Source organism: Pan troglodytes, chromosome 5, assembly GCF_028858775.2.
Source record: "Pan troglodytes isolate AG18354 chromosome 5, NHGRI_mPanTro3-v2.0_pri, whole genome shotgun sequence".
In the NCBI taxonomy this organism is placed as follows: Eukaryota; Metazoa; Chordata; class Mammalia; order Primates; family Hominidae; genus Pan; species Pan troglodytes.
The window spans coordinates 180046421-180066872 of record NC_072403.2 but is presented as its reverse complement, the minus strand read 5'-3'; the positions used below and the strand labels follow the sequence as shown (position 1 = coordinate 180066872).

The following is a 20452-nucleotide window of genomic DNA, read 5'->3' as shown; positions in this document are numbered from 1 at the left end:
GACCAAGGCAATGACTACACAGCTGAGCTCGGACTACGTGGAAGGGAGAGAGCTAAGATCTGGCAGAGTGTGCAGTGCAACATGGGAGTGGAGAGGCACCTGTGTTGACCGGAAGTCCAGGAGGGCAGAGTGGAGGCACCTGGCTTCTGCAGCCCCATCTCCCCTGCCTGGGTCAGATCTGCCTGGAGTCAGAAGGGACTTCCCCTTGCAGGGAAAGGGAAGCAGCAGATCCCCACCAGCCCCCACAGAAAACACCTACAGTCCTTACAGCAGGGGAATCCTGCAGTCCTCACAGGCCTTGAGCCATTTGGGAGCTGCAGAGAATTCACGACACAGCTCCATGGCCCCAGATTAGGAGCACAAGGTGTGCACTGCTCACCCCCCAGCCATCCCTGTGAGCCAAGCTGCTGCAGCACAGCCCCATCTTGAGACCAGAGCCACCTCTGGAGCATACCCTGCTCTGGGGAATGGAAACCACAGCCATTCTCCAGCCTTGGAGCTCCATCTTCATGACTCCAAGCCTACACGGGTGGCTGAACGTCACAACCCCAGCTGCATGGAGCCCGGGCCCAGGATCAGCTGTGACTCCGGCCTTGCACAGCAGGGAAACCAACCCCCATCACTGCCCCACCAGCTGGAGGAACCTGGCAGTCCCACCCACAGCAACCCTGCCCTTGAGTTAGCCAAGCTGCTGTTCACCTTTCCCCAAGCAGGAGAGGCACCTGAGCCTCCTAGTGGCTAATACACCTCCAGGCCAGAGGAGGGGCTGGGCACCTGTGCTCAGGACATGAGAAACAGCCCCACAGTACCCCAACACCCTACAGACATGCTCCTCACCTGCCCAATAAGCGCCTGAGAAACAGCCCCGTTTCTCAGCCACCAACAGTAAGCATATCCCCGAACCAGGCATGCAGCCTTGCACCTGTACCCCAGGCCCAAGAAACAGCCGCATAGTTCAACCCTAGTGGACACATCCCAGGCCAGCCACACAGCCTGAAACCTGTACTCCAAACCCACGAAACAGCCACACAGGTCACCCCTGGCAGATATACCTCAGGCCAGCTGAGCAGCCATGTGCCCTTGTCCCAGGCCTGAGAAGCAGCCCTGTGGGCAGCCCCTGGCAAACACACCCTCAGGCCAGCCAAGCAGTCACGCAGCTGTGACCCAGACATGGGAAACAGCCCCTTGAATTGGCCCCAGAAGACATACCCCAGACGAGCTGAGCAGCCTTGTGTCGGTGTCCTGGATCAGAGAAACAACCCTATAAGTCACTCCTGGCAGGCACACTCCCAGGTCAGCTAAGCAACTGTGTGCCCATGCTTCTGGCTGGAGGAACAGCCATGTGGCTCCAACTCCAATGAGCCAGATCCCATGTTGGGTGACCTACCGTGTGCACGTGTGTATCCCGAACCCGAGATATAGCCTGAGAGCCTACCCTTGGAAAAGCCACATCACTGTTACCACAGACTCCCTCACTGTCGGCCACTGAGAAACTCACAAACACCACTAGTGTGTATGACAGCTAAAGGAACAATATGGAGACTACATTACTGTGTCCATCTAGAACCACGCACCCTAAGTCTTTCCTCCTGAAACCTACTCCATAAAATTGGAAGAGACAATTTTTTCACCAGATGTATAGGAGTCAATGTTAGGGACACAGCAACCATGAAAAAGCAGGGAAATATGTAACCTCCAAAGGGAAGTAATAATCCTCTAGTAACAGAACCTAATTATAAGGAAATATATGAAATACCAGAAAAAGAATTCAAAATAACAATCTTAAGGAAACTCAGTGATACAAGAAAATACAGACAATTCAATGAACATAGAAAAACAATTCATAATTTGAATGAAAAATACAATAGACAGAATTATAAAAAAGAATCAAATCTTAGAGCTGAAGAATTCAATGAAATATATGATATAATAGAGAAATAAAAAATACAATAGAGAGCTTCAACAACAGACTAGACCAAATAGGAAGGAAAAAATTCTAAACTTGAAGACAGGTCTTTTGAAATAACACAGGCAGACAGAGGGAAAGAGAGATAATAAAAAATAATGAAGAAAGCTCACAGGATTTATGGGACAGCATTAAGTGAATCAATATTTGTATTATGGGCATTCCAGAAAGAGAAGAGAAAAGCTGAGGAAAACATATTTAATAAAAATACGGCAGAAAACTTCCCAAGTCTTGTGAGAGAAATGGACATCTAGGTCCAGGAAGCTCAAAGAACCCCCAGGCAGGTCCTCTCCAAGGCACATTGTAGGAAAATTGTCAAAAGTCAAAGACAAATAATTTTAAAAGCAGCAAGAGAAAAGCATTAAGTCACATATAAGTCCATTAAACCAACAGTGGATTTCTCAGCAAAGACTTTGCAGTCCAGGAGAGAATGGGATAATATAGTCAAACTGCTGACTGAAAGAAAAAAATAATTCAGCCAATAATATTATACCCAGCAAAGCTATCCTTCAGAAATGAAAGAAAAATAAAATCTTTCACAGACAAGTAAAAACTAAAAGAATTCATTACCACAAGACGGGACTTACAAGAAATACTCAAGGGTGTCTTACACGTGGAAGTGAAAAGACAATAACCACCATCATAAAAAATACAAAACTATAAAAGTCACTTGTATAGCCAATGCAAAAAGAAGATACCAAAAGGAATCAGACTCACTACAGAAAACCACCTAAATGCAAAAAATAAACAATAAGAGAGGAAGTAAGAAGCAAAGGATAGACAAAACAATCAAAAAGCAGTCAATAAAATGACAAGAGTAAGTCCTCACCTACTAATAATAATCTTGAATGTAAACAAATTAAATTTCCCACTTTAAAGATGTAAACTGCCTGACAGATTAAAGAACAAGACCCAACTATATGCTGTCTACAAGAAACTCACCTCACCTCGACCGTAAAGAGACGTATAGACTGCAAGTGAAGGGATGGAAAAAAATATTCCAAGCAAAGAGAAACCAAAAGCAATCAGGAGTAGCCTTACTTATGTAAGATAAAGCAGACTTCAAGTTAAAAGCCATAAAAAAGAGGACAGGAGGGACATTACACAATAAAGGGATCAATTCAGCAAGAGAATATGACAATTGTAAATATATTTTCACCCATATATATATAAAGCAAACATTATTAGATCTAAAGGGTAAGATAGGCCCCAATACAATATTCACTGAGGACTTCAACACCCCACTCTCAGCATTGGATAGATCATCTACACATAAAATCAACAAAGAAACATTGGATTTAAACTGCACCATAAACCAAATGGACCAGAAGACACTTACAGAACATTTCACTCAACAGCTACAGAATACATTTTTTCATCAGCAAATGGAACATTCTTCAGGATTGACCACATGTTAGGACACAAAACAAGCCTCAACAATTTTTTTCAATCAAAACCACATCTAGTGTCTTATTCGACCATAACAGAATAAAAGTCCACATCAATAACAAGAGGAACATTTGAAAATACACAAATACATGGAAATCGAGCAACATGCTCCTGAATGACCAATGGATGAAGGCGGAAATTAAGAATGAAAATTTAAAATTCTCTGAAACAAATTAAAATAGAAATATATCATACCAAAACCTATGGGACACAGCAAAAAAGTTAAAATTCTCTGAAACAAATTAAAATAGAAATACATCATTCCAAAACCTATGGGACACAGCAAAAGCAGTATTAAGAGCCCAGTCTGTAGCAATAAATGCCTATATTAAAAAACTAGAAAGATTCATATAAATGACATTATGATGCACCTCAAGGAACTATAAAAGCAAGAACAAATCAAACCCAAAATTAATAGAAGAAAATAAATAAAGATTAGAACCACAATAAAAGAAATTGACACAAAAAATACAGAAGATCAATGAAACAAAGTTAATTTTTAAAATAGACAAAGAAAATCAACAAACCATTAGCCAGACTAACAGAAAAAAGAAGGAAGACCCAAATAAAATCAGAAACAGAAAAAGAGATGTCACAACGGCTACCACAAAAATACAAAGGATCATCCAGAACTACTATAAACAACCATATGCCAATAAATTCAAAAACCTAGAAGAAACAGATAAATTCCTGGATACATATAATCTACCAAGATTGAACAAAAAAGAAATAAAAAATCTGAACAGACCAATAACAAGTAATGAGACCAAGTCAGTAATAAAGTCTTCTAACGAAGAAAAGTCTAGGACCAGAAGGCTTCACTACTAAATTCGACCAAACCTTTATAGAATAATTAATACGAATTCTTCTGAAACTATTGCAAAAAAAACTGAAGCAGGGGGAATTCTTGCTAACTCATTCTACAAGGCCAGCATAACCGGGATACCAAAACCAGACAATGACAAAACAATAACAAAAAACTATAGGCCAACATTCCTGATGAACATAGTTACAAAAATTCTCAGCAAAGTACTAGCAAACTGCATTGAACAGCACATCAAAAAGATAATACACCATGATGAAGTGAGATTTATCCCAAAATGTGAGGACAGTTCAAAATATGCAAATCACTAAACAAATTGGGTTACATCTACAGAATGAAGGACAAAAATCATGTGATCATCTCCAAAGATGCAGAAAAAGCTTTTCAAAATATTCAACATCCTTTCATGATAAAAAACAACTCTTAATAAATTAGGTATAGAAAAAAACAACCTCAATATAATAAAGACAATATATAACAAACCCACAGCTAACATCCTAACATCTTTCAGCTTTTTCTTTAAGGACTGGAATAAGACAAGGATGCCAAGTCTCACCACTCTTATCAATATGGTATTGGAAGTCCTAGTCGTAGCAATTAGGCAAGAGAAAGAAATAAAGAGCATCCAAATCATAAAGAAGGAAGTCAAATTATTTCTGCTTGAAGATAACATGATCTGATATATAGAAAATCCTAAAGACTCTACCAAAAATCTCTTAGAACTGATCAACAACTTTGGTAAAGTTGCAGGATACAAAATTAATATGAAAAAATCAGTATTGTTTCTATATATGAGCAATGAACTAAATGAAAAATAAATTTAAAAGGCACTCCCATTTATATACAATAGCTGCAAAAAATTTAAAATACCTAGGAATAAATTTAACCAAGGAGGTGAAAAACCTCTAAAAGGGTAATTAGAAAACACTAATGAAAGAAATTGAAGAGGATGCAAACAAATGGAAAGACATCTCATGCTCAAGAATTGGAAGAATTAAAATTGTTAAAATGACAATACAACCCAAAGCCATCTAGAGATTCAATGCAATCCTTATCAAAATACCAATGACATTTTTCACAGAAATTGAAAAAATTGTAAAATTTGTATGGAACCACAAAAGATTCCAAAAGGCCAAAGAAATGCTGAGAAGAAAGAACAAAGCTGGAGGAATCACACTACCTGCTCTCAAAATATATTACAAAGCTATAGTAACCAAAATAGCATGGTACTGGCATAGAAACAAACACATAGACCAGTGGAACAGAATAGAGAACCCAGAAATTAACCAACGTATCTATAGTCAACTGATTTTTTAACAAAGATGTCAAGAACACTCATTGAGGAAAGGATGGTCTCGTCAATAAACGGTACTAGGAAAACTGGAAATCCACATACAGAAGAATGAAACTAGACCCCCACCTCTTACACTATACAGAAATCAACTCAAAATGGATCAAAGGCCTAAATGTGAGACACAAAGTGATTAAACTACTGGAAGAAAACACAGAGGAAATGCTTCAGGAAAAGATTTTATGGGAATCTCTTTTGGCTTCAAGGAAGAAATTCTTTCATAAGGTAGGCCAAATCCATACAGTATTCCTTCATAAGGTAGGCCAAATCCATAAAGTAAACTAAAGAGAATGTTCTATTAAAGGAAAGAACAACAAATCCATGAAGTTCTCTCTCAGGCCATTTAAGATAAGAGTGATGCAGTAGGGCCTGTGGGCCCACAGAAATCCAAGCTATGACTGACCACAACAGGGAAATGTGATCTGAGAGACCAATAGATGCTTCTTTATCAACTAAGATGGATCCCAAGATTAAGGAAATAAAAGGTACCTGTGAGTCAGGGGTTCAGGGCTTGGCTGCCTGACAGCTTCCTAAATTCCTATGGCTACAAGAAAAACCACACTCTTGCTAAACTCCCTAACAATGGGAGCCATCAGGAAAATCCCTAACTCTGATTCACAACCCAGACCACTGCAACCCTGATTAGGCAGAGGATCAGCCTTGCACAATTCTTTCCTGAGAAGCAGCTGCAGACCTCCAGCTATTTTCGGCCAGCTTATACAGACTGTGCACAAACTGTGTGTCCTGGAGTTCACCTTTTAACAGAGAGAGCTGGAGACTGTCTCTTCTCAGTTTGCAAACTGATATCACTGATAAAATCCCCCTTTCTACTCTTTAGCCATCCTGGTAGTCATTACCATTGACTGTGGTAATCATTTTACTGATTGTATGGTTTTGTGTTTGTTTTTGTTTTTGTTTTGAGATGGAGTCTCATTCTTGTTGCCCAGGCTGGAGTGCAATGACTCAATCTCAGCTCACTGCAGCCTCTGCCTCCCGGATTCAAGCGATCTCCTACCTCAGCCTCCCAAGTAGCTGGGACTACAGGCGCCCACCACCACGCCCAGCTAATTTTTTGTATTTTTAGTAGAGACAGGGTTTCACCATGTTGGCCAGGCTGGTGTCGAACTCCTGGCCTCAGGTGATCCATCTGCCTCGGCCTCCCAAAGTGCTAGGATTACAAGTGTGAGCCACCATGCTCAGTTGTAAAACTGATTACCACATGTGTCATCCAAAGATGGATGGTAATCATATACATCTGTATATTAAATTATCATGTTGTAGATGTCGAATGTATACAATTTTTGTCGATTTTACCTAAATAAAGCTGAATCAATCAATCAATCAATAATACTTTAAAATAAAGAATTGTAAAAGTTTTTCTTTCTGGGGACATAGTAAGAGCAATTTTAAAGTACGGCTATAACAATTTTCTTGGCCTTTTTAAAAAGTATAAGGCTATCAGTCCGTTAACTAAAACTACCTTTTGAAAAAGAGTTTCTAAAGTTTACAATACGTAACCATCATCAGACTGATTCAGGTGACGGGCCTTGTAGAACCGCAAACAAGACATATGGTAATCAACGTGACACAAAATCATCTTCAAAATGGCCATTGTGTCCTACATGACCTGAGATTTTCCTGAATTCAAAATTATCAATGTTAGTGAAGTGTTTAGCATTTCATGTGCTTTCTAAATTCATCTTGTGATCACCATAACAAGCTGAATGAAGGAGAGGCCCAGCATTTTTTTAACTGTTCTCACTGGGGACTTTGTAACGTACACAGAAATGGGGGAAACAGCACAAGACGTCCTCAGGTGCAATCGCCCGTCACCACAAGTGTGGAATATCCGGCCAGTCTTCTTTCACAGACACTCCTGCAAAACCCACCTCCCTTTCCTCAGCATACTTTACATTCAAAACCAGACAACAGATCGTTGTATCGCTGAGTATTACCGGCTGCATTTTTAAATGATGAGAACACTTTTAAAGCACAATTTGCCCGGTGTGGTGGCTCACGCCTACAATCCTAGCACTTTGGGAGGCCAAAGCAGGAGGATCACATAAGCCAGGAGTTCAAGACTAGCCTGGGCAACATAGTGAGACCCCCCCCCATCTCTAGAAAAAAAAAAAGAAATAGAATACAATCACCATGCCATTCATCACACTTCATAAAATTAATGTCACATGGAGAGTGGCAGAACATGTCACCCCAAAATATGCCACTTTGGCATCAGGATTATCTTTACTTAAATGTTCCTGAGAAGCAGGAGGCTCACGCAGAGCATTCCAGCTTCCCCTCTTCCTCCTGCACTGAAGGCAGGACCTGACCCTCCCGTGAGAGCCGCGCTTGCTGGGCCAGGAGCAAAGCATGTTCTCGTCAGTAGATGGGGTCTGTGATGGTTAATACCGAGCGTCAACTCGATCAGCGGATTAAAGGATACAAAGTATTGATCTTGGGTGTGATTGTGAGGCTGTTGCCAAAGGAAATTAACATTGGAGTCAGTGGGGTGGGAAAGGCAGACCCGCCCTTAATCTGGGTGGGCACCGTCTAATCAGCTGCCAGCAAATATAAAGCAGGCAGAAAAATGTGAAGAGAGAGACTGGCCTAGCCTCCCAGCCTGCATCCTTCTCCCGTGCTGGATGCTTCCTACCCTCGAACATCGGACTCCAAGTTCTTCAGCTTTGGATCTCGGACTGGCTCTCCTTGCTCCTCAGCGTGCAGATGGCTATTGTGGGACCTTGTGATCGTGTGAGTTAATACCTAATAAACTCTCCTCTACATATGTATCTATTCCATTCGTTCTGTCCCTCTAGAGATCCCTGGCTAATACAGGGTCGAAGCTGAGCAGCTCTGCACAGACAGACCTGTTAGCACAGCCCTCGCCTTCCCTCTGTCTCCCATCTCGTTTGGCTGCTTGTCCACAGTGGCCTCTGCCCAACCCCGCAGGGCAGGGTGCAGGCTGTGCCACTCCTCAACTCTTCATTTTCCGTGGGGCTCCGTGTCAGGTAGACCCCACATTCAACAAATCCGATGCTCTTCCCCGTCAACCTGCCTTAGGCCAATTCCATTCTCAGGCTCCACCAGGGACCCTAGGAGGATAGAGGAGAAGGTTTGCCCCCCTATATACCCAGGACACATTCGGACTTCCCCCACTGTCCCAACAATGCCTGTGACAGTCAGCTCGTGCACACCAGGCTCGCCTGTGACAGTCGGCTCGTGCACGCCAGGCTCGCCTGTGACAGTCGGCTCGTGCACGCCAGGCTCGCCTGTGACAGTCGGCTCGTGCACGCCAGGCTCGCCTGTGACAGGTGGCTCGTGCACGCCAGGCTCGCCTGTGACAGTCGGCTCGTGCACGCCAGGCTCGCCTGTGACAGTCGGCTCGTGCACGCCAGGCTCGCCTGTGACAGTCGGCTCGTGCACGCCAGGCTCGCCTGTGACAGTCGGCTCGTGCACGCCAGGCTCGCCTGTGACAGTCGGCTCGTGCACGCCAGGCTCGCCTGTGACAGTCGGCTCGTGCACGCCAGGCTCGCCTGTGACAGGTGGCTCGTGCACGCCAGGCTCGCCTGTGACAGGTGGCTCGTGCACGCCAGGCTCGCCTGTGACAGGTGGCTCGTGCACGCCAGGCTCGCCTGTGACAGGTGGCTCGTGCACGCCAGGCTCGCCTGTGACAGGTGGCTCGTGCACGCCAGGCTCGCCTGTGACAGGTGGCTCGTGCACGCCAGGCTCGCCTGTGACAGGTGGCTCGTGCACGCCAGGCTCGCCTGTGACAGGTGGCTCGTGCACGCCAGGCTCCAAACCAGGACACACTGAGGCTGACACATCTCATTCTACTGTGTCTCCTGCCTTTAAAAACAAAAGTTATTATTAGAGAAGCCAGGCAGTCTGTTCTGTGAAATGTCCGCATTCTGGCTTGGCAGATGGTTTTCTCTCCTTTAAAATGACTGTCCCCAAGACTTGATTAGATGCTGGTTTGATTTTGAAGCAAAAGTGCTTCATCAGTCCCACTGTGTCCCACCTGCTGCACCACCTCGGGACATCATGTCTCTGCATCCCAACTTCAGGGAAGCTGCGAGTGCTTAGAGGGTTTGAGGCAACCCTGAACCCTCGTCGTGAAGATCCTATCAGCCCCTGAGCAGCGTCCACTCAGGAGCAAGTGCTTAGAGGGTTTGAGGCAACCCTGAACCCTCATCGTGACGATCCCATCAACCCCTGACCAGCATCCTCTGAGGGTCTAGAGTCACTATTTCATTGGGGGTTTCAAATGATGGGTTTCCAGTTTTATCATTTGTTGAGTTTATTACCTATAATCTTCTGTTCCCTCAAAAACCATGCATCTGCCCTGAGTATGTTTCCTACAGGAAGGACATCATAACCCTTTTCTCTTTCTATCACTTTTTGGAATAATGAGTTGATGTTCTAGCACCCAAAAAAGTAATGTGAGGTCTTTTTAAAAACTCATTATTATGAACTCAAGATTGTACATATAATTATATATTTCAATCTGCTTTAGTCCCTCCTTAATCCCCAGGCTTCCATCCCGCGTTGAGGGAGTGCCTGCCGTGGGCTCCATGCGCTGGGACACAGCCCCCGTTCGGTTCTGAGGCCTCCCTTGCTGTTCAGCCCCCGAGGTGCCCCAGGCTCCTCCCACCCACTTCCTTTCCTGGCCCAGATGCGAGGTGTCAAATGAGCTTTTCTCCTGCAGTGGGCTTGGTACTCAGACACCCCTGGGTGTTGGGCTGCTCCTTCTGACTTCTCGGCCTTTTTGTGGATAAAACTAAAAAGCAAGGAGGCTTTCAGGAGAAACAAAATCATGCTTGATTCCAGTTTAGAATCACAAAGTTCACCCATGATATCACTGATTTTATATTTATATCTCTTTTCCTGGTGCTCTAAATTTTAGAACTTGCTCATATTTGCACTGGTTGATCATTTGGGCTGGAAAATAAACGGAAGTGAAGTAACTTCCTCACATAGAACTACGGGTCAGGAGCTGGTTTCCCACAAGGAAAGCATGTCAAATTCTTAATTTCATGTTCCAATAGAAATCAAGGAACAAAAACAACTCTTCTTAACTAAGAAAGCCTAAAATAAATTATTTTCTATTTATTCAGTCTCTGAGTTGCTCTCCATTGTAGGGATCTGTGGGGACTAAGGACACCCACCAAGCAGGAAGCTGCTCTCTGAATACAATTTGTGAGGAAACTTGTAGACTCACGTCATCAACAGCATGGGCCGCTTCTCTAGAGATGGAGCTGAGGGAATGAAACAACATTGAAAATACACATCATGAAGAAATTGCTTTCTGAATTCCTAACATTCAGCCTCTAAAACACCCTTGTGTTTCTTCGCCATCATCTCTGTCTCTGTCCTGGTCACTCTAGAACACCCCTCTGCTTCTCTGCCATCATCTCTGTCTCTGTCCTGGTCTCCCAGGACGCTGGCTTGGCTCCTCTTCCCTCTCTTCCTGTGTGCATGGATCCACCCTTCCATCCTTTACTAAAACTCCACTCGTCCTTTTGGACCTTATGCTTTTTATTTTTTTTGACTCTTTACTTGGTATGTATTATTTTCTTCTCTTCCCCACCCCCTTTTGTCTTCTCTTGATTTTTTTACTCCAATACCCGTTCTTTATTTCTTGTTTTCATCTTCCCTGTCTGCATTGCATGGGAGAGTCATCCATACTACAGTAATAACGCTTAAATATCTCCTTCATGCGCAGTTTAGAGCGGTGGTGATACAGAACAAGGGTCCCAAACCCCTGGCCACGGAGGCCTGTTAGAAACCAGGCTGCACAGCAGGAGGTGAGCGGTGCGCAAGTGAGCAAAGCTTCTCTGAATTATAGCCGCTCCCTATCACTGGCATCACTGCCTGAGCTCCACCTCCTGTCAGACCAGCAGCAGCATTAGATTCTCTTGGGAGCACAAACCCTACTGGGAGCTGTGCATGCGAGGGATGCAGGTTGCACACTCCTTATGAGACTCTGATGCCTGATGACCTGTCACTGTCTCCATCACCGCTAGATAGGACCCTCTAGTTACAGGAAAATAAGCTCAAGGCTCCTACTGATTTTACATTGTGGTGAGTTGTATTATTATTTTGTTGTATATTACAGTGTAATAATAATAGAAATAAAGTGCACAATAAATGAAATGCAGTTGAGTCATCCTGAAACCATCCCTGCCCCGGCCCGCCAGTTCGTGGAAACCTGGTCTTCCAGGAAGCTGGTCCCTGATGCCAAAAAGGTTGGGGACCACTGATCTAGAAGACAAGCTCATCAGGTTCTCCCCTTCAGGAAATCAAGCATCTGCAAGCCATCATGAATCCGAAAAAATGCAACATGTTTCAAAACCAAAAGCCGATGAACACAAACAATGTGACAGTCCACACACACGTTTATGGAGCTTCTTAGGAAGCTCTGAGAAGCCGAACAGCCCAGAGCCGCACCATCCAGGAGAAAGAAGCCTCTGGGACTGTGGAAACTTGCCTGTCTTTCTCACCTGCCCAAGGCCACGCCTCAGGTGTCTTCTCACCTGCCCGAGGCCACGCCTCAGGTGTCTTCTCACCTGCCCGAGGCCACGCCTCAGGTGTCTTCTCACCTGCCCGAGGCCACGCCTCAGGTGTCTTCTCACCTGCCCGAGGCCACGCCTCAGGTGTCTTCTCACCTGCCCGAGGCCACGCCTCAGGTGTCTTCTCACCTGCCCGAGGCCACGCCTCAGGTGTCTTTCTCACCTGCCCGAGGCCACGCCTCAGGTGTCTTTCTCACCTGCCCGAGGCCACGCCTCAGGTGTCTTCTCACCTGCCCGGGGCCACGCCTCAGGTGTCTTTCTCACCTGCCCGAGGCCACGCCTCAGGTGTCTTCTCACCTGCCCGGGGCCACGCCTCAGGAGTCTTTCTCACCTGCCCGGGGCCACGCCTCAGGTGTCTTCTCACCTGCCCGAGGCCACGCCTCAGGTGTCTTCTCACCTGCCCGGGGCCACGCCTCAGGAGTCTTTCTCACCTGCCCGGGGCCACGCCTCAGGTGTCTTCTCACCTGCCCGGGGCCACGCCTCAGGAGTCTTTCTCACCTGCCCGGGGCCACGCCTCAGGTGTCTTTCTCACCTGCCCGGGGCCACGCCTCAGGTGTCTTCTCACCTGCCCGGGGCCACGCCTCAGGTGTCTTCTCACCTGCCCGGGGCCACGCCTCAGGTGTCTTTCTCACCTGCCCGGGGCCACGCCTCAGGTGTCTTCTCACCTGCCCGGGGCCACGCCTCAGGTGTCTTCTCACCTGCCCGGGGCCACGCCTCAGGTGTCTTTCTCACCTGCCCGGGGCCACGCCTCAGGTGTCTTCTCACCTGCCCGGGGCCACGCCTCAGGTGTCTTTCTCACCTGCCCGGGGCCACGCCTCAGGTGTCTTCTCACCTGCCCGGGGCCACGCCTCAGGTGTCTTTCTCACCTGCCCGGGGCCACGCCTCAGGTGTCTTCTCACCTGCCCGGGGCCACGCCTCAGGAGTCTTTCTCACCTGCCCGGGGCCACGCCTCAGGTGTCTTCTCACCTGCCCGAGGCCACGCCTCAGGAGTCTTTCTCACCTGCCCGAGGCCACGCCTCAGGTGTCTTTCTCACCTGCCCGAGGCCACGCCTCAGGTGTCTTCTCACCTGCCCGGGGCCACGCCTCAGGTGTCTTCTCACCTGCCCGGGGCCACGCCTCAGGTGTCTTCTCACCTGCCCGGGGCCACGCCTCAGGTGTCTTTCTCACCTGCCCGGGGCCACGCCTCAGGTGTCTTTCTCACCTGCCCGGGGCCACGCCTCAGGTGTCTTCTCACCTGCCCGGGGCCACGCCTCAGGTGTCTTTCTCACCTGCCCGGGGCCACGCCTCAGGTGTCTTTCTCACCTGCCCGAGGCCACGCCTCAGGTGTCTTCTCACCTGCCCGAGGCCACGCCTCAGGTGTCTTCTCACCTGCCCGAGGCCACGCCTCAGGTGTCTTTCTCACCTGCCCGAGGCCACGCCTCAGGTGTCTTCTCACCTGCCCGAGGCCACGCCTCAGGTGTCTTCTCACCTGCCCGAGGCCACGCCTCAGGTGTCTTCTCACCTGCCCGAGGCCACGCCTCAGGTGTCTTCTCACCTGCCCGAGGCCACGCCTCAGGTGTCTTCTCACCTGCCCGGGGCCACGCCTCAGGTGTCTTCTCACCTGCCCGGGGCCACGCCTCAGGTGTCTTCTCACCTGCCCGGGGCCACGCCTCAGGTGTCTTTCTCACCTGCCCGGGGCCACGCCTCAGGTGTCTTCTCACCTGCCCGGGGCCACGCCTCAGGTGTCTTTCTCACCTGCCCGGGGCCACGCCTCAGGTGTCTTCTCACCTGCCCGAGGCCACGCCTCAGGTGTCTTCTCACCTGCCCGAGGCCACGCCTCAGGTGTCTTCTCACCTGCCCGAGGCCATGCCTCAGATGAGGCTACTGCAGCTGAGCAGCCCCATTTCTGATGGGATTTCATTTGCATTCATTTGCATGTATGTGCCTCTTACGGTGGGAGGCTCGCAGGGAGGCTGGTGTGTAACAAAAGCCGTCTGGAAGTGCCATGTAAAAGGCAAGTTCAGGAAAGCTGATCACCGCTGGGGGCCATTAACTACAGGCTGAGCATCCCTCATCCAAAAACCTGAAATCTAAAATGCTCCAAAATCCAAAACGTTTTGAGCACTGAGATGACGCTGAAAGAAAATGCCCACTGGATTATCTTGCTGAACCGGTCCATACAAAACACGAACATTCGAAAATATGAAACAATTCAACATCAGAAACACTTCTTCTGGTCCCACACGTTTTGAATGAGGGCCACTTGGCCTGTCCCGCGCCACACTGACGTATCCGACAGGCCCAATTTCCAGTCCTTTGACAAGTGACAAGTGGCCACCAGTCAAAAAAGTGCAGAAAGTACTAGAGCCAGCACAATCATGTCTAAACACTTTGAAAAGAAAAAGTTTCAATGACTATCAGAAGATCCGAATTTCTTGTTTCACACTGTAGAACCGGCCAAGTGCTTTCTGAAGACCTTCTCAAGTCAGGTGCTAAACTGCAGGATGCAAACACGGTGAGGCTCAAGCCAGGCCCTCCAGGGAAAGCTCATTTGGACAGATTAAGTGGAGGAAACCAAGACCAGAAAAACAGCCTGAGCAAAGCTACAGAGTCAGGAGTGGGACCCAGTGCCCCCAGCAAACTGGTGCATACAGCCAACCCCATATGGCGTCGGGACAGCCGGGAAGCACAGCACCTTGGAGTGGCGGGAGGGTCAGCAATGGGAGTGGGGAGGGCCAGGTGTGGTCAGGATGGGAGTGGGGAGGGCCAGGTGTGGTCAGGATGGGAGTGGGGAGGGCCAGGTGTGGTCAGGATGGGAGTGGGGAGGGGCAGGTTTATGGAGGGAGGGCGAGAAGGTCAGGCGTGGTCGGGATGGGAGTGGGGAGGGCCAGGTGTGGTCAGGATGGGAGTGGGGAGGGGCAGGTTTATGGAGGGAGGGTGAGAAGGTCAGGTGTGGCCGGCAATGGGAGTGGGGAGGGTCAGGTGTGGTCAGGATGGGAGTGGGGAGGGGCAGGTGTAGACAGGATGGGAGTGGGGAGGGTCAAGTGTGGTCAGGATGGGAGCGGGGAGGGTCAGGTGTAGACAGGATGGGAGTGGGGAGGGTCAGGTGTAGACAGGATGGGAGTGGGGAAGGGTAGGTTTATGGAGGGAGGGTGAGAAGGTCAGGCATGGTCGGGATGGGAGTGGGGAGGGCCAGGTGTGGTCAGGATGGGAGTGGGGAGGGGCAGGTGTGGTCAGGATGGGAGTGGGGAGGGGCAGGTTTATGGAGGGAGGGTGTGAAGGTCAGGTGTGGTCAGCAATGGGAGTGGGGAGGGTCAGGTGTGGTCAGGATGGGAGTGGGGAGGGTCAGGTGTAGACAGGATGGGAGTGGGGAGGGTCAAGTGTGGTCAGGATGGGAGTGGGGAGGGTCAGGTGTAGACAGGATGGGAGTGGGGAAGGGCAGGTTTATGGAGGGAGGGTGAGAAGGTCAGGCGTGGTCGGGATGGGAGTGGGGAGGGCCAGGTGTGGTCAGGATGGGAGTGGGGAGGGGCAGGTTTATGGAGGAAGGGTGAGAAGGTCAGGTGTGGTCGGCAATGGGAGTGGGGAGGGTCAGGTGTGGTCAGGATGGGAGTGGGGAGTGTCAGGTGTGGTCAGGATGGGAGTGGGGAGGGTCAGGTGTAGACAGGATGGGAGTGGGGAGGGTCAGGTGTGGTCAGGATGGGAGTGGGAGGGTCAGGTGTGGTCAGGATGGGAGTGGGGAGGGTCAGGTGTAGACAGGATGGGAGTGGGGAGGGTCAGGTGTAGACAGGATGGGAGTGGGGAGGGTCAGGTGTAGACAGGATGGGAGTGGGGAGGGTCAGGTGTAGACAGGATGGGAGTGGGGAGGGTCAGGTGTGGTCAGGATGGGAGTGGGGAGGGTCAGGTGTGGTCAGGATGGGAGTGGGGAGGGTCAGGTGTGGTCAGGATGGGAGTGGGGAGGGTCAGATGTGGTCAGGATAGGAGTGGGGAGGGTCAGGTGTGGTCAGGATGGGAGTGGGGAGGGTCAGGTGTGGTCAGGATGGGAGTGGGGAGGGTCAGGTGTGGTCAGGATGGGAGTGGGGAGGGTCAGGTGTAGACAGGATGGGAGTGGGGAGGGTCAGGTGTGGTCAGGATGGGAGTGGGGAGGGTCAGGTGTGGTCAGGATGGGAGTGGGGAGGGTCAGGTGTGGTCAGGATGGGAGTGGGGAGGGTCAGGTGTGGTCAGGATGGGAGTGGGGAGGGTCAGGTGTGGTCAGGATGGGAGTGGGGAGGGTCAGGTGTGGTCAGGATGGGAGTGGGGAGGGTCAGGTGTGGTCAGGATGGGAGTGGGGAGGGTCAGGTGTGGTCAGGATGGGAGTGGGGAGGGTCAGGTGTGGTCAGGATGGGAGTGGGGAGGGTCAGGTGTGGTCAGGATGGGAGTGGGGAGGGTCAGGTGTGGTCAGGATGGGAGTGGGGATTTCCAGGGGGTTTGTTTCATGGGGAAGGAAGTAAGTCACATTGAGTATGGTTTTCAAGTAAGCATTTGAGTAAATGAACTTCAGATAATTTTGCTGTATCCATGAATACCATCAAAACTTTCTCTAAGTCAAAAGTATCAGTTGAGTCAATACTCACTGACTGCCTGCATGGCGGAGTGGGTGGTCTTTGGGGTTCATAAAGGCAGGGTGCTCCCTTTTTGATATAGTGACATAAAGGGAAAAGTCCATTCAAAGCCTGTCCCTGTTCGGTCGGACCCCGCAGAGGCAAACCACGAAAAGACGGACGCCCTCTCAGGTGCAGAACCACTACCACGCACGAGAGGCCTGCTCAGGCAGTTTGGCCTTTTGCAGGCCGTATTACAGAGGGCTGCAGAGTGTCCACTGTCAGCAAGACAGCGCCATCCTTAAACAGAGCCCCCACCCACAACTCGAGAATGTCCTGCTTTGGGACCGGGGGCAGGACAGTAGACAGCATTTAAAATTGTGCCACTCCTCTGTCTTCTCCCTGAGCACACAGACATACACACACCGTGCAAACACAGGTTACCTGCTCTGCAAAACTGGATCCTCGGATTCACTATCAAAAGGCAACAAAGGACGAATCCGACAGTGAACTCTGATATTTCCTTTCAGCTCCTGCAATGATCAAGAGGTCTGCGTGTCAACCCGGGCGCGAGCCTGCACTGCGGAGCATCCCCCACTGAACGTGCACCGAGCACCAGCTCCTGAGATGCGGCCGTGAGATCTGCAGCACCCGTCTCCACTTCGAAAGACCCCTGCAGGGTAGTGAACAGTTATTTTATTTATTTATTTTTTGAGCCAGAGTCTTGCTCTGTCGCCCAGGCTGGAGTGCAGTGATGCAATCTCAGCTCACTGCGACCTCCGCCTCCCAGGTTCAAGTGATTCTCCTGCCTCAGCCCCCAGAGTAGCTGGGATGACAGGTGCCCACCACCACGCCCAGCTAATTTTTGTATTTTTAGTACAGAAGGGTTTTTACCATGTTGGCCAAGCTGGTCTCGAACTCCTGACCTCAGGTAATGCGCCCGCCTCGGCCTCCCAAAGTTCTGGGATTATAGGCATGAGCCACCGTGCCCGGCCATGAACAGTTATTTTAAACTTCTGGATTCATACTTCACAAATGTGTTCACTTGGCAAAGGGGTATCCCTTGGTAATAAGTACCAAGGAAAATCCCTTTGAATGGCATCCTGGGCTCGACCTTTTAGGCATTTTAGAGGGGATTTCGGAAATTCAGTATCTGTCATATTTCCTTGATTTAATGACTGGAAGGAAATTAGAAGCTTTTTATTCTCATAAACTCCACTGGTTTCCAGTGAGCAACACGTCTTCTCCGTACGTGCTCAGAACTTGCCAAATCCGTTCTGAAATCTTGTCTTGGATTCACAGCAAGTTTATCCACCCTGTCATGCTGAGCAGCTCCTTCTACATTTTGAAAACCAAGTGGGTGTCATAGGCCAATGATTTACAGCCTCCGTCTGGTCTCTATGAACCCACAGAAGCTGGGATCAGCCTCTGCCTGCATATTCTGCATGGGCCGCACACTGCACGCTCCTCAGCTAGACCAGGAGACCAGGCTTGAGGTGGAACACTCAGAAACTTCCACAACCAATTCTTCCTTGTGGGACTTGACTCCATCTTAGGAAGGTTCATATTATCTTTTTCATGCTCCAGATTAAAAAAAAAAAAAAAAGCTGCAGCGTAGTGAGACTTTCTGAAGTGCCAGGTGCTTCACTGATATCTCCCTTTGTCTATAGCAACCCAGAGAGGTGGTGCTATTGTGAAGATTAAATAAGAAAATACACCAAATGCTTTCAAAAGTACTTGGTACACAGGAAGCACTCAATAAATGTTCTCTTATATCAATGTTGGGAGCACTGAACTACATAAGTAGATGCTTAAAATGAGAATTATTCTTTGACACATCTAACAGCTGGAGAACCTCTCAGCATGGCCAGGGAAGAGAAGCTTCGCAGGAACACTGGCTTCGTGGGCCTCGGGCAGGTGGAATTCGGAGAGACTGGCCAAAGTGCAACCATCAAAATCAAACCTCACAGAAGCGAGGGTCACCCACTCAATCATGCACCTTGGCATCCTCGTGTTGTAAAATCAAACCCTGAGACTTTACATTAAATTTCATGGGATCTCAGGTCTCATACCTTCGACCAAGTAAGCACGAGAGCCTCTGGGTCTTGTTAATGGGCAGTGAGAGATGTGGCTGGAAGGTGCTGGTGAGGAAGGGGCGGGGCAGGCGCAGGGCATTCTCCACCGGCATCTCCAGTTACAGCAGAATCCTTGCTTTTCCCGCGCAAGTCCCCATCTCTGCAGATTCCCCCGCCCCCATCTCTGCAGATTCCCCCGCCCCCCATCTCTGCAGATTCCCCCGCCCCCATCTCTGCAGATTCCCCCGCCCCCCATCTCTGCAGATTCCCCCGCCCCCATCTCTGCAGATTCCCCCGCCCCCCATCTCTGCAGATTCCCCCGCCCCCCCATCTCTGCAGATTCCCCCGCCCCCCATCTCTGCAGATTCCCCCGCCCCCCATCTCTGCAGATTCCCCCGCCCCCCCATCTCTGCAGATTCCCCCGCCCCCCATCTCTGCAGATTCCCCCGCCCCCATCTCTGCAGATTCCCCCGCCCCCATCTCTGCAGATTCCCCCGCCCCCCCATCTCTGCAGATTCCCCCGCCCCCCCATCTCTGCAGATTCCCCCGCCCCCCATCTCTGCAGATTCCCCCGCCCCCCATCTCTGCAGATTCCCCCGCCCCCCCATCTCTGCAGATTCCCCCGCCCCCCCATCTCTGCAGATTCCCCCGCCCCCATCTCTGCAGATTCCCCCGCCCCCCATCTCTGCAGATTCCCCCGCCCCCCCATCTCTGCAGATTCCCCCGCCCCCCATCTCTGCAGATTCCCCCGCCCCCCATCTCTGCAGATTCCCCCGCCCCCATCTCTGCAGATTCCCCCGCCCCCCATCTCTGCAGATTCCCCCGCCCCCATCTCTGCAGATTCCCCCGCCCCCATCTCTGCAGATTCCCCCGCCCCCATCTCTGCAGATTCCCCCGCCCCCATCTCTGCAGATTCCCCCGCCCCCCCATCTCTGCAGATTCCCCCGCCCCCCATCTCTGCAGATTCCCCCGCCCCCCATCTCTGCAGATTCCCCCGCCCCCATTTCTGCAGATTCCCCCGCCCCCAACTGCCCGCTACAGCTCTTTCCTTGCGCCTCACAGCAGCCGGTCCCACTTCCTGCATCGCCACCAATGTGGCCCAGGCCACCAGCCCCCGTGACACTGCAGTCATCCCCCTTGCTCCCCGTCGTGGCCTCCCCACCGAGCAGCCAGAGTGACCCCGAAAGCCTAAATCAGCCTGCGGCGCCCTCACCCGTCCTCCAGCTGCCATCGCCTCCTGGGTGAAGACGCAGGTCGCAGCCCCCGCAGCTCTGCCCCTCTGCCCTCCGGCCAGGCCGCCCCGCTGTCCCCCTTGCTGTCCACCTCGCTGTCCCCACGCTGTCCCCCCCGCTGTCCCCCCTGTTGTCCCCCCCCGCTGTCCCCCCCCGCTGTCCCCCCTGTTGTCCCCCCCGCTGTCCCCCCCCCGCTGTCCCCCCTGTTGTCCCCCCGCTGTCCCTCCCGCTGTCCCTCCGGCGAGGAGGCTTCTGCACGTTCTGCGTGGGCCTCTCCCCGGGGCCGCCCCAGGTCTCCCCTGACGCCCACACCCACCACCAGGCTGTTGTGCGGGACCTTCCTTCTCTGCCTCTCCAGCTGGTGACGCGCACTGACGCCCTGCAAGGCCTGCTCCAGGTGCGCCACCTTTGACTGGCATGCTGAAAGGACA

The 20452-nt window shown here is 50.3% G+C and overlaps 1 protein-coding gene across 1 annotated transcript in view; it reads right to left on the bottom strand.

Moving 5' to 3' along the window:
- KIF25 (kinesin family member 25) overlaps positions 1-20452 on the bottom strand; it is a 72914-nt gene that overhangs the window by 31586 nt on the left and 20876 nt on the right. Inside the window, 3 exon segments of the mRNA XM_024357516.2 lie at positions 10808-10844; positions 17159-17247; positions 20338-20441. Of these exon segments, the coding sequence (XP_024213284.2) occupies positions 10808-10844; positions 17159-17247; positions 20338-20441 (230 nt within the window).